General features: G+C 35.1%; 1 protein-coding gene across 1 annotated transcript in view; it reads right to left on the bottom strand.

Annotated features, from left to right (window-relative positions):
* Positions 1-1,194: 1,194 nt before the first annotated feature.
* LOC117994951 (alpha-tocopherol transfer protein) overlaps positions 1,195-16,218 on the bottom strand; it is a 33,054-nt gene continuing 18,030 nt past the window's right edge. Inside the window, exons 2-6 of the mRNA XM_034982961.2 lie at positions 13,490-13,634; positions 8,702-8,796; positions 6,966-7,116; positions 6,063-6,256; positions 1,195-4,648 (exon numbers count right to left, since the gene is read on the bottom strand). Coding sequence (XP_034838852.1) covers positions 4,301-4,648; positions 6,063-6,256; positions 6,966-7,116; positions 8,702-8,796; positions 13,490-13,628 — 927 coding nt within the window. The 5' untranslated portion in view covers positions 13,629-13,634 and the 3' untranslated portion in view covers positions 1,195-4,300. The remainder of the gene's footprint in view (positions 4,649-6,062; positions 6,257-6,965; positions 7,117-8,701; positions 8,797-13,489; positions 13,635-16,218) is intronic.

Raw genomic sequence — 16,218 nt, 5'->3', positions numbered from 1 at the left:
CTATTTTATACAGCTAGTGTACATTTTCTTCAAAAACGACTTCAAGATAAAACCAATTATACTTTAGCTGACCCCGAATCACAGCAAACTTCACAAAGTTGTTGTAACCTAAGAACAGTTTCAGAAAAACCCTTGACCTTTAATGATCGACAATATATACTAACAAAGCAAAAGCAAGATAATTTATCCATTCAAAACAGTACATCTCTATCTATGCACCAAATTCTTCCTTTTCCTAAGTCAAATAAAAATGATTTCATTAGTCGTATAATGAACTCACTTCGAAAGTACAAACGAGGTAACAATATTCCTGAGAACAACACGGACGATTTAAAACTATTTAAGCCCCGATCCAATTATAAGTTTCCTCGGTGTGAACGATTGAATAAAGGCCATTCATCTTGCTTAGAGGCAATATCGGAGAAACTTTCCAAAGAGGAATTAGAGGCTAGAAAACCTACGAGATATATAAAAAATACAAGGGTTGAAGGAGTTTCACGTGAGGATTTTCTTAATCATGATAATAGATGAGACTTTATCTTCTAATTAGTACTTACAATTATTATTACTGGTATTGTTTATTAAATTTAATAGCAAACTATTTGAAGATTACATTATTTCATTTTACAGATATGATTTTGTATTAAAAAATAAGATTCCGACGAATTGAGAACCTCCTCCTTTTTTTAAGTCGGTTAAAAACTGAATTTATGTGAGACTGCATCATCATATATCCCATTATACCTTCATGTAAAATCGATAGTTTAGGTAGGTACTAGGTAGATAGTTATATTTCCTTTAATAAAAGAAAACAAAGAGAGAGTGTTCTAAGTTATAAATCAATGGTGCAAAGTGTGCCATTAGAAACCTTACACAAATCTAATCTTTCTGCTGTCTGCGCGTTGCAAGTTGACGTCTCTTAGGGTTTCATGATTATCCATACATTCTAGGACGAGCTAAAGCGGTCACAGTTCTGTTCTCTAGAATCTACTTAGCATTTTGTCTAATATCATTAGGAATACTGAGTCAGTATGAGTCAGTTCTGAGAACAGTCTGGATTAGATTTAAAATCCTACTGAAACGAACTGCTAATAAAAGTAGTATAAAATTAACTTTGTTAGTATGTCTGTATATTTTATGAACTCTTTTTAATAACACAGGAATAAACCTCAATTATTGAGTAATAAAAAAAAATTCTTAAAATAAACAATTTTATTTCATAGAATAATTATAATAAGGCACATGCTTTACAAGAACAAGTACTGAATTGGAAAATTACAATAAAACTTATAAAAATGTAATCTATAATATGAATAGTTTCTCCTTATGTTTAATTACTCAAATCTTTACCTTACTTAAGTATCATCAAATATTTAAAAGAGATGATTCTTTTACCATTGGAATAAGTTTTTATCACAGGTTTTTTGACGAATTTTAAAAATTATTCCCTTATTTTAAATTAATAAAATAAAATTAATAAACAATTATAGGTACGCACCTTCTTACCTAATAATATTTTTCCAAACCTTATATTTATATTATTAAAAGTAAAGTTTTTGCACGTATCGATATTACATCTTGATCTTAAATCAATACAAAAAAGCTTCTTACAATTTTCGTAAACCGAAAATACTTTTTGTTATAATTTATAACTAAGCTTAAATCTATACCAATACTGTAACCACAGGTGCTGTAACTGAACGATTTCATTATTAAATATGTTTTGAAAATTTTATTAGGAGGAAGCGTTATTAATTATTTTATTATCGATAATAGATACCTAGACAGATTATAAATTATAGCATCTAATCTGTATCCATGCATACACATGTCTTCACGCTGAAACTACTGTATGGATTTGAACGCAACTTGGTATAGGTAGGTACATTTTGGCATAGGTACTTTCTCCGCTCATAATATTACATATATTTTCATTCTTTCTCTATCAGTAGGTACCTAATAATTTCGCTTTCAGTGAAAAAATTTGTACCTTTTCGCAGTGAAATTCAATACAGGTTTCATTATCATTCACAAGGAAAGTTTATGAGTAGTTTAGGACTTTACAAGAGAATAGAATGGAATAGTGCGAAGCCAGAGTGATCGACTATTAATTAATCTAATTAAAAACTAAACTTACTTAAATATTGACTACAAACAAAACTTAAAATCAAGCAGTGAAATAAAAAAAAAACTGATCTTGGGCACAATTGTATTCAGTGTTATTTTACCTACTAGGTACGGATACATAAAATTGTTAAATTCAGTAGGTATATTATTATGGAATCACTTTTCAGATCGCAACATCACATTAACTTAGTATTTTAGTAGGTTATAGCCAAACTTAATTATAGACCGATACAGTTTATTAGTGTTGGTATAGATAGCAATAATATGATCTCTGAAATTGGGTGATGTCATAAAAAAACCGGCCAAGTGCAAGTCAGGCTCGCGCAATGAGGGTTCCGTATTACAGCCGTATTTTTTCGACATTTTGCAGGATAATTCAAAAACTATGATACATAAAAATAAATAAAAATCTGTTTTAGAATTCACAGGTGAAGACTTTTCATATGATACCCCACTTGCTAAAGTGATCTTACTTTGAAAGTTGAAAATAGCAATATTTGTTTATGACCACAATTTAATTTTTTTTGTGTGATCTAACCCTATAAATTCACGGTTTTCAGATTTTTCCCCAAATGTCAACTATAAGATCTACCTACCTGCCATTTTCATGATTCTAGGTCAACGGGAAGTACGCTGTAGGTTTCTTGACAGACGGACAGACAGGCAGACAGACAGACAACAAAGTGATCCTATATATTACAATGTAAAGGATTATTTAAATGATAAGCAAGCTTGGGAATGAGTTGCTTAACGGCTTTGTGATAGTTCTAATAAGTTTCAATAATTTTGTAAAGTGGTGATAATAAAAAGAATAACCAGCTGAGTTGGTTGTGGGCTTTTCTCAGACCTGGGCGCGTTTGGAACCCTCGTAGCTTTAGTTTTAAGTTTGCGTAATAATTATCACCACTATATCTTGCAAATCCAACATCTGACCATCAAAAAGAGTAATTTATTACCTACATATTTTGAATAAATCATTTGACTTTGACTATAAGGGTTCCGTTTTTCCTTTTGAGGTACGGAACCCTAAAAACCTGCAAAAACCTGCAATTATCGTTATTTGCACAATTTCTTTAATGACTAGGTACCTACATTTCAATCTATACCGATGCCTGTAAATCGATAATTTAATTACTAGATTGTATAACTACTATACATAGGTACTAAGTACTCTCAAAATAACACGTGCACGCCACGCCACAAGTTTCTTAATCTAGAACTCTAGGACAGTTTTATTTTTACTGTTATTGAAATACAAAATCTTATGCATTAAGAGCAGTTGCTTTTTAAAATGGGGGGCAAACAATGGTATAAGTACTTTAATTTCATTCTCAATCTCTCAATCTTCCATATTGCTACTCGATAGTGAGTAGTAGTAATATCATGATAATGAAATATGAAATAGATAGATCGATCAAGTTGTTTTCTATAAGATAAAACCAATTGCAATTGGGTTGAAATATCGACGAATATAAACGCCAAATTAATCGTGGTATGTACCTACCCGTTATCTAAATTAAAAATAAACTTAAAATCATAACTTTAAAATCATAAGATAAAACCCTGTAATATAAATTAAAAACTACATAATACTAGATGATGTCTTATTAATTTAAGACTTTGAAAAATCTCTGGAAACTTTTTGTTTTTCCGGAATAAAAAGTACCCTTTGCCCATCCGTGGGATACAATGCAAGCTATCATCATGATCAACCCATCGCTGGCTCACTACAGAGCACGGGTCTCCTCTTAGAGCGAGAAGAGTTTTGGCCATAGTCTACCACGCTGGCCAAGTGCGGCCGTGAAAGGTTAGCAGACAGACACACTTTCGCATCATCGCCCATATTATAAATGCGGAAGTTTGTTTTGTTTGTTCGTTTATTGGTTTGTCCTTCAATCACGCCACGTCGGAGCAACGCAATGGATCAGCGTGATATTTTGCACGGATACAGTTGAAGACCTGGAGAGTGACATAGGCTACTTTTATCCCGAAAAAACAAATAATTTTCACGGGACATTTTGAAACTTAAGCGCAGACAAAGTAGCGGCATCAGCTAATAATACTATGTATAATGTATATGGATAACATATTGATATTAAAAAATAATCGTTTAGTTAGGTAGTTTCACTAAAATAAAACAAGGTCTCAAATTGTAATTCACTTCATAATAGTTTCACGATAGCTTTATACCTTGTTCTTTGAGTTGTCTCACGACATCGGGACAAATTTCCTCCTCACGGAATTTATATCCGCATCCCAGGACCTCCTTAGCCACTATAACATTTTTCTTTAATGAATCCAACCAAACCGTATACGGGAAATCTGGCCATGTGCCACCATACCTTTTTGGCAGATACTCTGGCAGAATATGCTTATGCAAAGAACTGATATCATAACCGTGAAAGAAGATTCTGGAACGCATTTCAGACGTCAACAGAGGCTTGAATATACTGTACATTTTATCAAATATCCATGAATGGTTGATCACGTGTATCGCATGTGTGGTTGCGGGAAAACTAGACTGAAAGGAGAAAATAATAAAGGTTAAAAAATATACTAGTTAGGTAGGTTCTTCGCTATGAATTAACTGTTATAATACTATCGTACAGCAAAATAAATTGGTTTTTTTTTCAAAACACCGACTTCAAGCACCACTATAATGTATTCAGACAACTATTTTTGTTTGTACATGTATGTTTAAATAAGTTTATATCACATCACAATCGAAAGTTCCTGAAACCCCGCGGCTTGGGAATGCAGTACCCATCCAAGCCATCCACCCAGCCAAGCAGCATCAGGATTAAGCAGTTGGAACCAGAAAATATGGGAACATTTTACAAACTGACTCTATTGATTAAAGACAAAATCACGCAAAAAAATAGCAATATATAGGTACGCGCCGAATTGAGAAGCTCCTTTTCTAGAAGTCGGTTAAAAATTACTAAGAACAAAATAAAAATGGAAGCCTGATTGTTTGAGATCATCGATCTTTATTTAATCCCAAGAAGGATCTTATTAAACTATAAGGGGCTATTGTCCTGTTGTTGTACGTTTTCGATTATTTGCGTACGACGACCTACTCGACGACGACTATTTATACGCATATATCTCGAACTCCCACACAGACCAATAATTTTGATTGATTATAAACTAAATTAAAAAATAATAAAATTGATAATAAATGGATAAATAACTTTTAAAAATTGAATTATAATATAAATATCGTAAGTTATTAATCTCTATATATAAAAATGAATCGCTGAATGTGTTGCTGATCGCAAATCTTGAGAACAGCTAAACCGATTTCGCTAATTCTTTTTTTATAATATTCCTTGAAGTACGAGGGTGGTTCTTACGGAGAGAAAAATTTTAAAAATTGCCTGAAAAAGAGTCGAGTGTTAGGCGGTACAAAGTTCGCCGGGGCAGCTGGATTGAAATTGGAAAGTTTAAATTTTACGCAGCACCAAGCGGATAACACGTCGTATACCTACAATTAGATAAAAAAAACCGGCCAAGTGCGTGGCGGGCCACGCGCAGTGTAGGGTTCCGTAGTCACAATCCCGAAAAACTGATATAACTCCTTAACCTCTGAATCCTACTTAGCCATGATAGTTTTCCTTTAAAATTGATTATATATACTATTACTGTCAATTTTTTCACGTTCCTATATACTACCATCTGGCTGATAGGGGGGGGGGGGGGGGGGGGGACACTTGACTCTAATAAAAATTAGCACTTTAAAACATCATATTTTACAAACTGATCTAGAAATCGAAAAATCATGCTCCCTTACCCACAGTATTTTTAAAAGATCTATTCAACGATACCCTACACTATGGGGTATTCTACCACAAACGTTCAGTTTCTCGTTGTTTTGTGAGAGTGAAACCAACAACAATTCCTGAACACACTCTCCATGGAAGATTGAAACTTACCACTAAAAGTTTGACCATTTTGTTGGCTACGGATGGGGTGATCTGCCATGCGTGTTGAGTGCCCAGATCTTCCAGATCAAACAAAGCCACTCCGCCCAGGATCTGAGTGCGTTGCTCCAACATGCCCAGCTCAAGAGCAAAAATTGTAGCTTTGAAGAGCTCTTCCACCGCTATGGCTTTAGGATCCCAACAGCCTGAAAATATTTTGAGAAGATTTTTACATCAAGTTAACTTTAAACTTCAGTTGATGTTCTGTGATATTTGTTTTGTGAACTGAAGTACCATTAATAACTCTCAAAATAATGTTCCGCCTCTGGCTGCTAACCTTCTTCATCTTTATTTTTCAATTTCTATAACAATACCTACTAAGCATGGCGCCAGTCAACTTTGCATACTAGGTATAGAATAATGTTCAGCAATAGTGATAAAGAACATAATTGTATGTTGCCCATTGAAAAGTAACTGCTGAGTTTCTTACCGGGTTTTCTAAATGGAATCAGCTTTCCATTTTGGTGTAGATTCCACATAATTGTAATCATATAAACTCATAAATACGCCTGAAGTAAATTAAAGATTAAATGGCATTCTTCTACATTCGGCAATTACAAAAAAAAAGTGATTTTAAAGTGTTATAACTAACTAGCTTATGCTCGCATCTTCGTCCGCGTGGACTACACAAATTTCAAACCCCTGTTTCACCCCCTTAGGGGTAGAATTTTCAAATATCCTTTCTTAGCGGATGCGTACGCCATAATAGATGCCTACGCCTATGTGCGTGCTATGCCAAATGTTAGCCCGATCCATCCAGTAGTTTGAGCTGTGCGTTGATAGAGCAGTCAGTCAGTCAGTCAGTCACCTTTTCCTTTTAAATATTTAGATAATAACCCGATAAATAGATAATACCTATTCTATAAATAAGTAGTCTCCGTCCGTTCTGATCGCGATATGGAGGCACAGCTAGAACGTTTGCATCTCCTATCCTTCGCAGATCCAATGGGTACACATTTTCAAATAAATCCTGATTTTCTGCCTTGAATTGGTAGTAATTCACCATCTGAAATATTTTAATTACATCAATATTTATTTTATACTGCGTATTATTACCTAGACTTTGAGATTGAGATAGAAATATCGTCAAAAAGATTATTTAAATAAATTATTTCTGTTTTTTATGATTGCTCAATTATTAGAACTAGAAAATGTATTTAGTAGCTATAAATAGGTACCTTTGACTTTGGTTTTTAGGGTTCCGTACCTCAAAAGGAAAAACGGAACCCTTATAGGATCACTTTGTTGTCTGTCTGTCTGTCTGTCTGTATGTCTGTATGTCTGTCTGTCTGTCTGTCTGTCCGTCTGTCTGTCAAGAAACCTACAGGGTATTTCCCGTTGACCTAAAATCATGAAATTTGACAGGTAGGTAGATCTTATAGCTGACATTTGGGGAAAAATCTGAAAACCGTGAATTTAGGGTTAGATCACACAAAAAAAATTAAATTGTGGCCATGAACTAATAATTAGTATTTTAAGTGGGGTATCATATGAAAGGTCTTCACCTGTACATTCTAAAACAGATTTTTATTTATTTTTATGCATCATAGTTTTTGAATTATCGTGCAAAATGTCGAAAAAATACGACTGTAGTACGGAACCCTCATTGCGCGAGCCTGACTCGCACTTGGCCGGTTTTTTTATTTTCAATACGAATTAAATTATTATTTGCTAAGAAGGTAACAATATAATAATTACGCCCATGATCCATATTCGTTTATTCGAAATTCACGGTTTTATTACATAACTATTATGCTTTTATTTTATTTTATGCTTAAGTATTATGGTTAACGACCGAAATGTTAATTTTGGTGTAGTGTAGGTATATTAATTTATTTCGGGTTGGCCGTAAACACGATTCATGCAACTGGGTCGTAATATCGACATTTTAGATCTGAATTTTTTTTTAAACTTGGGTATAATTTTTTCCAAATCTTTTTGTAAGTATTTATTGACTTTCAATATAAATCTCGTGCCATTAAAAGCAGGTCCGAGTATGAGGGTGCGTATCCACTGAAGAAGAGCTGAGTGGAGACATGAGTTTCCGATCAATCATGATTATTGAGAGATAACGTAATAAAATTATCACGTCATCTCATTGCCCACGGGGCGCCCTTTTGTAGCGATGCAGCCCCGCGTATCTTGAACCGTGAACGCGATTCTGAATCGCGATAGTTGCGACACAGAATTGTGGGTAAAGGTACACGGGCCAGAGAAAAATAGAGCTACTCTATCACGACCGTTTTGCTATCGCTACTGTATCGCTGCAAAAAATCGCGGATCTACTAACAACCGGGCTGGTCAATTGAACACAGTGATATAATATAACGTATAGTATGCGACAGGTCGAGATGGCATCGGGGTGGAAACGCCCCGCACACCCGCACAGTGGTGCGGGGTAGCGCAGGTGACGTGTGGGTGTGCGGGGCGACCCCCCGCCTCATACCCCGATTGCCATCTCGACCTGTCGCGTACTATACTTACGAACATTAACATGCTTCAGTAGAACACACTAAAATACGGGACCATATCTCACTCTGTATACATTTAAATTGGTAATTAGGAATTATTAAAAAGTTCTAGGTACTTACCAATCTATGAGCTCTTTGAGGTATAAAATTGCGGGCTCGCAAAAATCTCAGCAAGAATTCGTCGTCCATACGATGAGGATTGCATTCGCCTCGCTCTAGAACAATCATAAACATCAATCAAAATAATATACTATCACTCACGATATTTTAAACAATGAAATATATACTGTTTACTATCATTTTATAAACTACTATCAGCTAGATTAAAAAATGTTAATAATAATACTCGCGAGTCGTGACTTCGTTCACGTGGATTCAGATTTCAAAAACCCTATGGGAACTTTTAGATTTTCCGGGATAAAAAGTAGCCTATGACACTCTCCAGATCTTCAATTACATCCTTGTAAAAATCAGATCAATCCGTTGCTCCACTGCGACGTGATTTAAGGACAAACCAATAAACAAACACACTTTCGCATTTTTAATATGGGTAGTGATAAGTAGGTACTTAATATTATAAAAAGCTAAGTTAGTTTATATCATGATAAATCCATCGCTGGCTCACTACAGAGCACGGGTCTCGTCTCAAAGCGAGAAGGTTTTTGGCCATAGTCTACCACGCTGCTGGCTAAGTGCGGATTGGCAGACTTCACACACCTTTGAGAACATTATGGAGAACTCTCAGGCAAGCAGGTTTCCTCACAATGTTTTCCTTCACCGTTAAAGCAAGTGATAGGTATATGAATTACTTAAAAACGCACATAACTCCGGAAAGTTAGAGATGCGTGCCCAGGATCCGACTTCCGATTGCAAGGCGAGCGTCCTAACCACTAGGCTACCACAACTTAGTTTATATATCCGGATTTAATTCCGATTCTGAAAATTATTTAACTTTATTGTTATTTAAATATATAGAAGGAAAAGGTGACTGATCTATCAACGCACAGCTCGAACTACTGGACGGATCGGGCTAAAATTTGGCATGCAGATAGCACTACAAGCATAAGATGTAGGCATCCGCTAAGAAAGGATTTTTGAAAATTCAAGCCTTAAGGGGGTGAAATAGGGGTTCGAGTGTAGTCCACGCAGATGAAATCGCTAGTATAAACTAGTACGCTATAATATCACAAGGACAAAATCAATATACCTACAATAATTGTCAGTAAGTACTTACCTACTTGAATAAGCTTTAAAATATTCTCATGTGAGAACAAATTGTTTTCCACCCACGTTATAGCTTATAATAAACAGTTATTACCAATGTAACTAGATCTAATTACATATGTAGATATTTATTTATTAATCTACGATTACGAGTAGGAGCTACCTATTAAACTTTTTGCGAATGACCATTTACCATATTAGCATAGTTATGTCATATTCAAATTTTGTAACTAATAATACTGGTAGCTGGTACAGAAACTAGTCACACAGACTTAGGATATATAAATAATGGGTACATAATTTAATAAGACAGCTGATCTTAATCATTGCGAGTTGCGACGCGACGCAATATGTGTCCTGGAGATTGTGTAACCAGGTTCAGTAATGAATAAATTATACTAAGTAGTTTCAATTGTTCAATTTTTAATTTTACTATCGGTTTCATCTGTCTGAATCAGTTATAAGCTGATTTCACGACGTGCGTTACGCAATTACAGTCCTGAGGATTAGCTAAGTACCTTACCTACCTGCTGTTAGACAAAAGTGATACTTAGTCCGAAATCAGTACCCTAATTATAAATGCGAAAGTGTGTTTGTTTGTTGGTTTATTGGTTTGTTGGTTTGTTGGTTTGTGCAACGGATTGACGTGATTTTTTGCATGGGTATAGATAAAGACCAGGAGAGTGACATAGGCTACTTTTTATCCCGGAAAATCAAAGAGTTCCCACGGGATTTTTGAAACCCCTAATTCCACGCGGACGAAGTCGCGGGCATCAGCTAGTTTATATATATAAAAGGAAAAGGTGACTGACTGACTGACTGACTGATCTATCAACGTACAGCTCAAACTACTGGACTGGTGGCAGTGGCGTGCACAGAGTTTGAAGCCAGGGTAAGCATTAGTAAGATAGGCCTTAGATACACCTTATAGAGACCTGCTAAATGGCAGGTCATAAAGAAAAATGAGCACTGGTCATTTCAACTAGGGTAAGCAGTACTTTTATGCCTCTATGAATTGCACGCCACTGACTGGTGGTGGGTAACCCTAATGGTGTTAATTAGGGGTGGAAAATTTGTGTTGTCCACGCGGACGAAGTCGCGGGCATAAGCTAGTATTATTATAAATGCAAAAGTGTTTATTTCTGTCTGTCTGTATGTCTGCTAGCTTTTCGGCCCATCCATTTAATCGAATTCTACATAATGTTCTCAAAGGTGTGTAAAGTCTGCTAATCCTTACTTTGGCAAATTGATTGACTATGGGCTATGGCGTGGCTATATGGCCAAACCTTTCTCAATCTGAGATCTAAATACCCGTTTTCAGTAGTGAGCCAGCGATTGGGTTGATGATTATGATGATGATTTTAGGCTTCAGTTTTGTTTTGAGATAAATAAATTCTTTTGATTAAGTACTCTATGGTAAATCATGATACGATTGATATCAACTGAGTGATCAACATACAATGAGTAGGCATTTATGTTTTTAAAATTTATATACTACTTAGTATTAAGAAAACCTGACCTTTGCAATGTGGGCACTAGTAAAAATACTCATTATTTTAAATCCTTCGAGAATAGTGCCCACGCTTACGTTGGCGTCTTCGCCCACTTGCGGCAAGTTAGGTAGGTAGGTATAGTAGTCAAGATGGTAATCGGGGAGGGAACGCCGCACACCCACACAGCTTCCGCGCTAACCCGGTACGGGCGAGCGCGGATGACGTGCGGGTATGCGGAGCGTCCCCCCGCCTCATACCCCGATTGTCATCTCGACATGTCGCGGACTTATATTTACAAATTAAGTAGAAGAGTGTGGGTAGGTAGATCTACTCTAGTTTGTATGATAGAATCATAGTATTTTTTTTGTTCGTAAGACAAAATCGGTAGCCCTCTTCTCATGCCTCATTTTTAAATTAATTTATCACACCTAATGATACTTAAACTTTAATAAATAAGAAGTCCTAAATGGTATAGTTACCGTCAAACTTGCCAATTTTGCTACTCAATAATACTCTGCCCAAAAAGCAAATTATAAGCAAATTCGCTATATAGTTTTCTTAATAAATTATCATTTAAACCAAAATTTATTCGATTTTGATGGCGGGCTAAGTATTCCGGACTTTCAACCAACATTGCCCACATCGATTTTTCATCCAAATATAACTCTTTTTATATATTTCTAGCATATCTGCATATGTTTGAAATATATTGGAGCTGACTGTGTGAAAGCTAGTAATTAGGACATGTCAACTAAATTTTTGAACGGGGTTCAAATCACGGGCATGTAAAGTTGTGGATCTACAAACTGCCTCTCTCCTATGCGTAGTATAACGTAGAGATTAGCTCAACAGTGCGGTATTAATAAGCTGTTGATCCACTTTTACTTAAGTATAAAATAAAACTAGTTCTCAATATGGCCTAAACCTTTACTAAGTTGCAATGCCTGGATTCTCGACGGCCTTAACCGGGCTGTGTGCGAATTTGAAGTTTAGACTTACCTACATGCAGTCAGTCGTTCGCCTTCACGAATATCAAATTAAATAATTAACTGACAGTTGAGCTGATCTATGAGAAAATATGTGAATAAAAATATAGTTTTAGGTCACGAACGTGATATTCATTAGAGAAATTGCACAGTATCTAATCCACCTTGAAAGGCGGCAGGATTTCCACCCTATTTAACATAGGGTGGAAATCCTGCCGCCTTTCAAGGTTTTAACTGATAAAAGAAGCTTTCTAGTTACAAAAAGTTAGAAATAATTTGGTAATTGGTGTCAAGCAAACAACCTATAGTCCTGTAAACTATTTTTTCCCACTTGCTTGGAATTTGCTACTTTACTGAAGAGAGGATTTCACTATTGTCGGACTGTTGTCGGGTCTTTACTGACCGCACGCCATATTATATATCAGGAAAACTATTTTCGTTTATTTATTACATCCAAACTATGAATGTAGACAGGTATAAGTAGGTATGTATTATAAATCGTCTGTTTATCTTTGATCATAGTTTTTATATTGAATCATGGAAAAAATCAATCTACGTCAATAACTCACTCAATTATGTTGAACCAACATACTTAAATATTACGAGGAAAATATCACTACCCATAATTATTATAAATGCGATAATGTGTTTTTTTTTTTGGTTTCTTGGTTTATTGGTTTGTCTTTCAATCACGTCGCAACGGATCGACGTAATTTTGTACATGGGTACCTATAGTTAAAAACCTGGAGAGTGACATAGGCTACTTTTTATCCTGGAAAATCAAAGAGTTCCCATGGAACTTTTAAAAACCTAAATCAACGCGAACGTAATCGCGGGCATCAGCTAGTAATTCAATAATATCATGTTACCGGTAGCGTATAATACCGGTAGCGTAGAATACTTATAAACATTTTGTAGAAGCCTATAGGTCCTAGGTTATTTTTTCCATCAGTCGAACAAATATAGCAAAGTCCTAATCAAATATTAGATACTTATAGGTATGTATATATTGTTTTAGGTGGAGTGTTAGACCTCATTTTGTACATTAGCAAAATAATTTGTTTGAAAAATATTCATTTATCGTTATATTAATAGGTTACCTAGTTGTCTTAGTAGTTAACTTTGTACCTACGCAACATTAAAAAGAACCCCTTTGGAGATAACAGCATCAGATGGTTGTAAAATAGATTGTACTAGCTACTAACCATATATCATCTCTTTGAGCTCGCAAATAGCTTGCAATTTTGTGTTCGGGTCCTCTCCACATTGCAACCGTGCATATTCCTGCAACTCCGGGGGTGGTTCGCTGAGGTCCAGCTCCACGTTATAGTCTGGAGCCGGCATTTTGATCTGAAAAAAATATAGGTAGGTATAGAATCATCAAATATATAATATATACTGACGTACTTATATAATAAAAAACTGGTCAAGTGCGTGTCGCAAGCCACAACACATACATACATAAGGTTGGAGTCCATAGCCGTGCAAGTTGGTGTCTGTATGTCACCTTTTCACGGCTCAACCGCTAAATCGAACCTGACAAAAATTGGCATAAAGCCTTCTGGAGATGGTGGTAGTATATTTTTTATTCCGAAAAATCAAGGAGTTCCCACGGTATATCCATCGCGTACGAAGTCGCGGACATTAGCTAGTCTCAATATTTAGGTACTAAGCCTCTGGTCAACCAAACAAACTTGCAACCTTCACCGTAACATAAAATAATATATAAAATAGACGTTATTATAAGCAATATCTGTAACAAATCTTTTTATGTAGCCAAAATAATAGCTCAAAATAATATACTCATTTAAGTCATAACTTATTAGTTTTAATACATTTTTACAATCGCCAAGGCTAACTAAACATTTATATTATCTTAGACAGGTACTTCGGCTAAAGGTTACGCTGGGTCAAATCAATTTTTATTCATAAGATTATACCTACTCTATTTTATTATGAAATAATTTAAAGCCATAATAGAAAACCTCTCGTAGTAGGTACGTGTCATTTTTTAAAAAACCAAACCTATAGTTATCAATAAAATTTTATGTTTATTGTCTATCCAGCATCAATAACCGGCAGGTCTACTCGATTGTAGGTATATCGGCAACTTAAGTAGTCGGAATGTAACAGTCGATTAATTCAATGGTCAAGGTATTTCCAGTTTTAATTTGTTGATTGACTGCAAATTGACTGGTAGTTGTATTATTATTAAACTAACACTACACCCTAATATTTATTAAAATACTATGAACATCCGTACTAATATTATAAATGCGAAAGTGTGTCTGTCTGCGTCTGCTAAACTTTTTACGACCCATCCGTTTAACGGCTTACATCTCGGCGACGGACATTTTTGTCGCAGAAAATCAAAGAGTCCCCTCAGGATTTTTGAAAACTTAAATCCACGCGGATGAAGTCGTGAGCATCATTTAGTTATCTTTAAATTATAGGTGCGCTGAAACGACACCGAATATAAAACTGAAACCAGTATAAGAACAAAAACCAGTTTAAAAAATCAATATAAAATCGATTTAGCTTTTGATTTAGGTATAATATCCATTGCTCTATTACTCTATTACCTTTTATAGCCTTTAGTTACAACTTTATAAACATTAGTTATAACACTTATAACCTTTAGTTTGTATTCCAATTTGCGTTAATTTGTTTCCCAATAATAATTTTGTTTTTAATCAATTAAAAACTAACTTTTACATAGCTACCATTTATTTTTTAAACGAATAAAAAAATAAACTCCACTTAGTCTGTGATCTCTACGTAACGTTTGTAGATTAGACCATTAAAGTTTTCACGAGTTGTGCATTGCAAGTTTTTTTTTATTGTAGGTAGGTATGTGGAAAACTAGGTTTATATTTCTCAAAAACTAAGCATAAAACTCAAATACACATTTGTCAATTATTTATTCATTTTATTTACTTTTAGTGAAAAAGTTCAAAGATGTGTGTTAATTTTTTCATATCCATTGAAGATTTTTATGTTTTGTTTCGATTTCATGCGGAGATACTAACTGCGTCTAGACTATCGACGGTGTCGTAAATGTAGGATGTAGTTAAATGTAATGGCCTGGGTTTGGTTTCAAACATACTCGTACATTTGTAAAAGCTTCATCCTTCAGATTACAGAATACCTACCGATACGAATTCAAAGAATAATTTGATACCTATTAGATTATGCCCACGGGTGCGACTTTGTCCGCGTAAGTTTCGATTTTGAAAACCCATGGAAACTTCTTGATTTTCCGAGACAAAAAGTGCCCTACGTCCTTCCCCGGGATGCAAGCTATCTTTGTGGCAATCACACGTCAATATCGGTTAAACAGTTGAGTTGTAAAAATCTACCACACAGACAGACACACTTTCGCACTTATAAATTATAATACATAATAATATATAAGTATGTATAATGTATATGGATTTAACAAGTTTTCAGCAATAGGTTATACTTATAAGCTGCACGTTAACAGCAGGCCCAAGAAATACTACTCATTTCAGAAATGCAACAGTTCAGTGACATGAAAATTGGCCGTTATAGGCTTGTGGAATCTATAGACTACTAGCTGAACCCCCCCGGCTTCGCTCGGGTGGAGTTTAGAAAATTGACTGGGAGGTTGAATTGAATTTTTCTCTCCGTAAGAACCATCCTCGTACTTCAAGGAATATTATAAAAAGAATTAGCGAAATCGGTTCAGCGGTTCTCGAGATTTGCGATGACCAACACAATTGGTGATTCATTTTTATATTATAGAAGATAAGCCTTTAAAAATTTTCCAGTTTCTTTAGATAATTCTGGCGAAATGTTTAGTATCTATTAATTATTATCTTTTCTTTGTTCTTGCATAATTCAACCAACAGCGTTTTCAATCCATGTTGACTGAAACCATCGGTGGAGAAAAGCGACGTAACAAGCAGCTTAG

The sequence above is a fragment of the Maniola hyperantus genome, chromosome 1, assembly GCF_902806685.2.
Source record: "Maniola hyperantus chromosome 1, iAphHyp1.2, whole genome shotgun sequence".
NCBI lineage: Eukaryota > Metazoa > Arthropoda > Insecta > Lepidoptera > Nymphalidae > Maniola > Maniola hyperantus.
The sequence above is the reverse complement of the archived record's forward strand: the minus strand, read 5'-3'. Positions and strand labels throughout refer to the sequence as shown.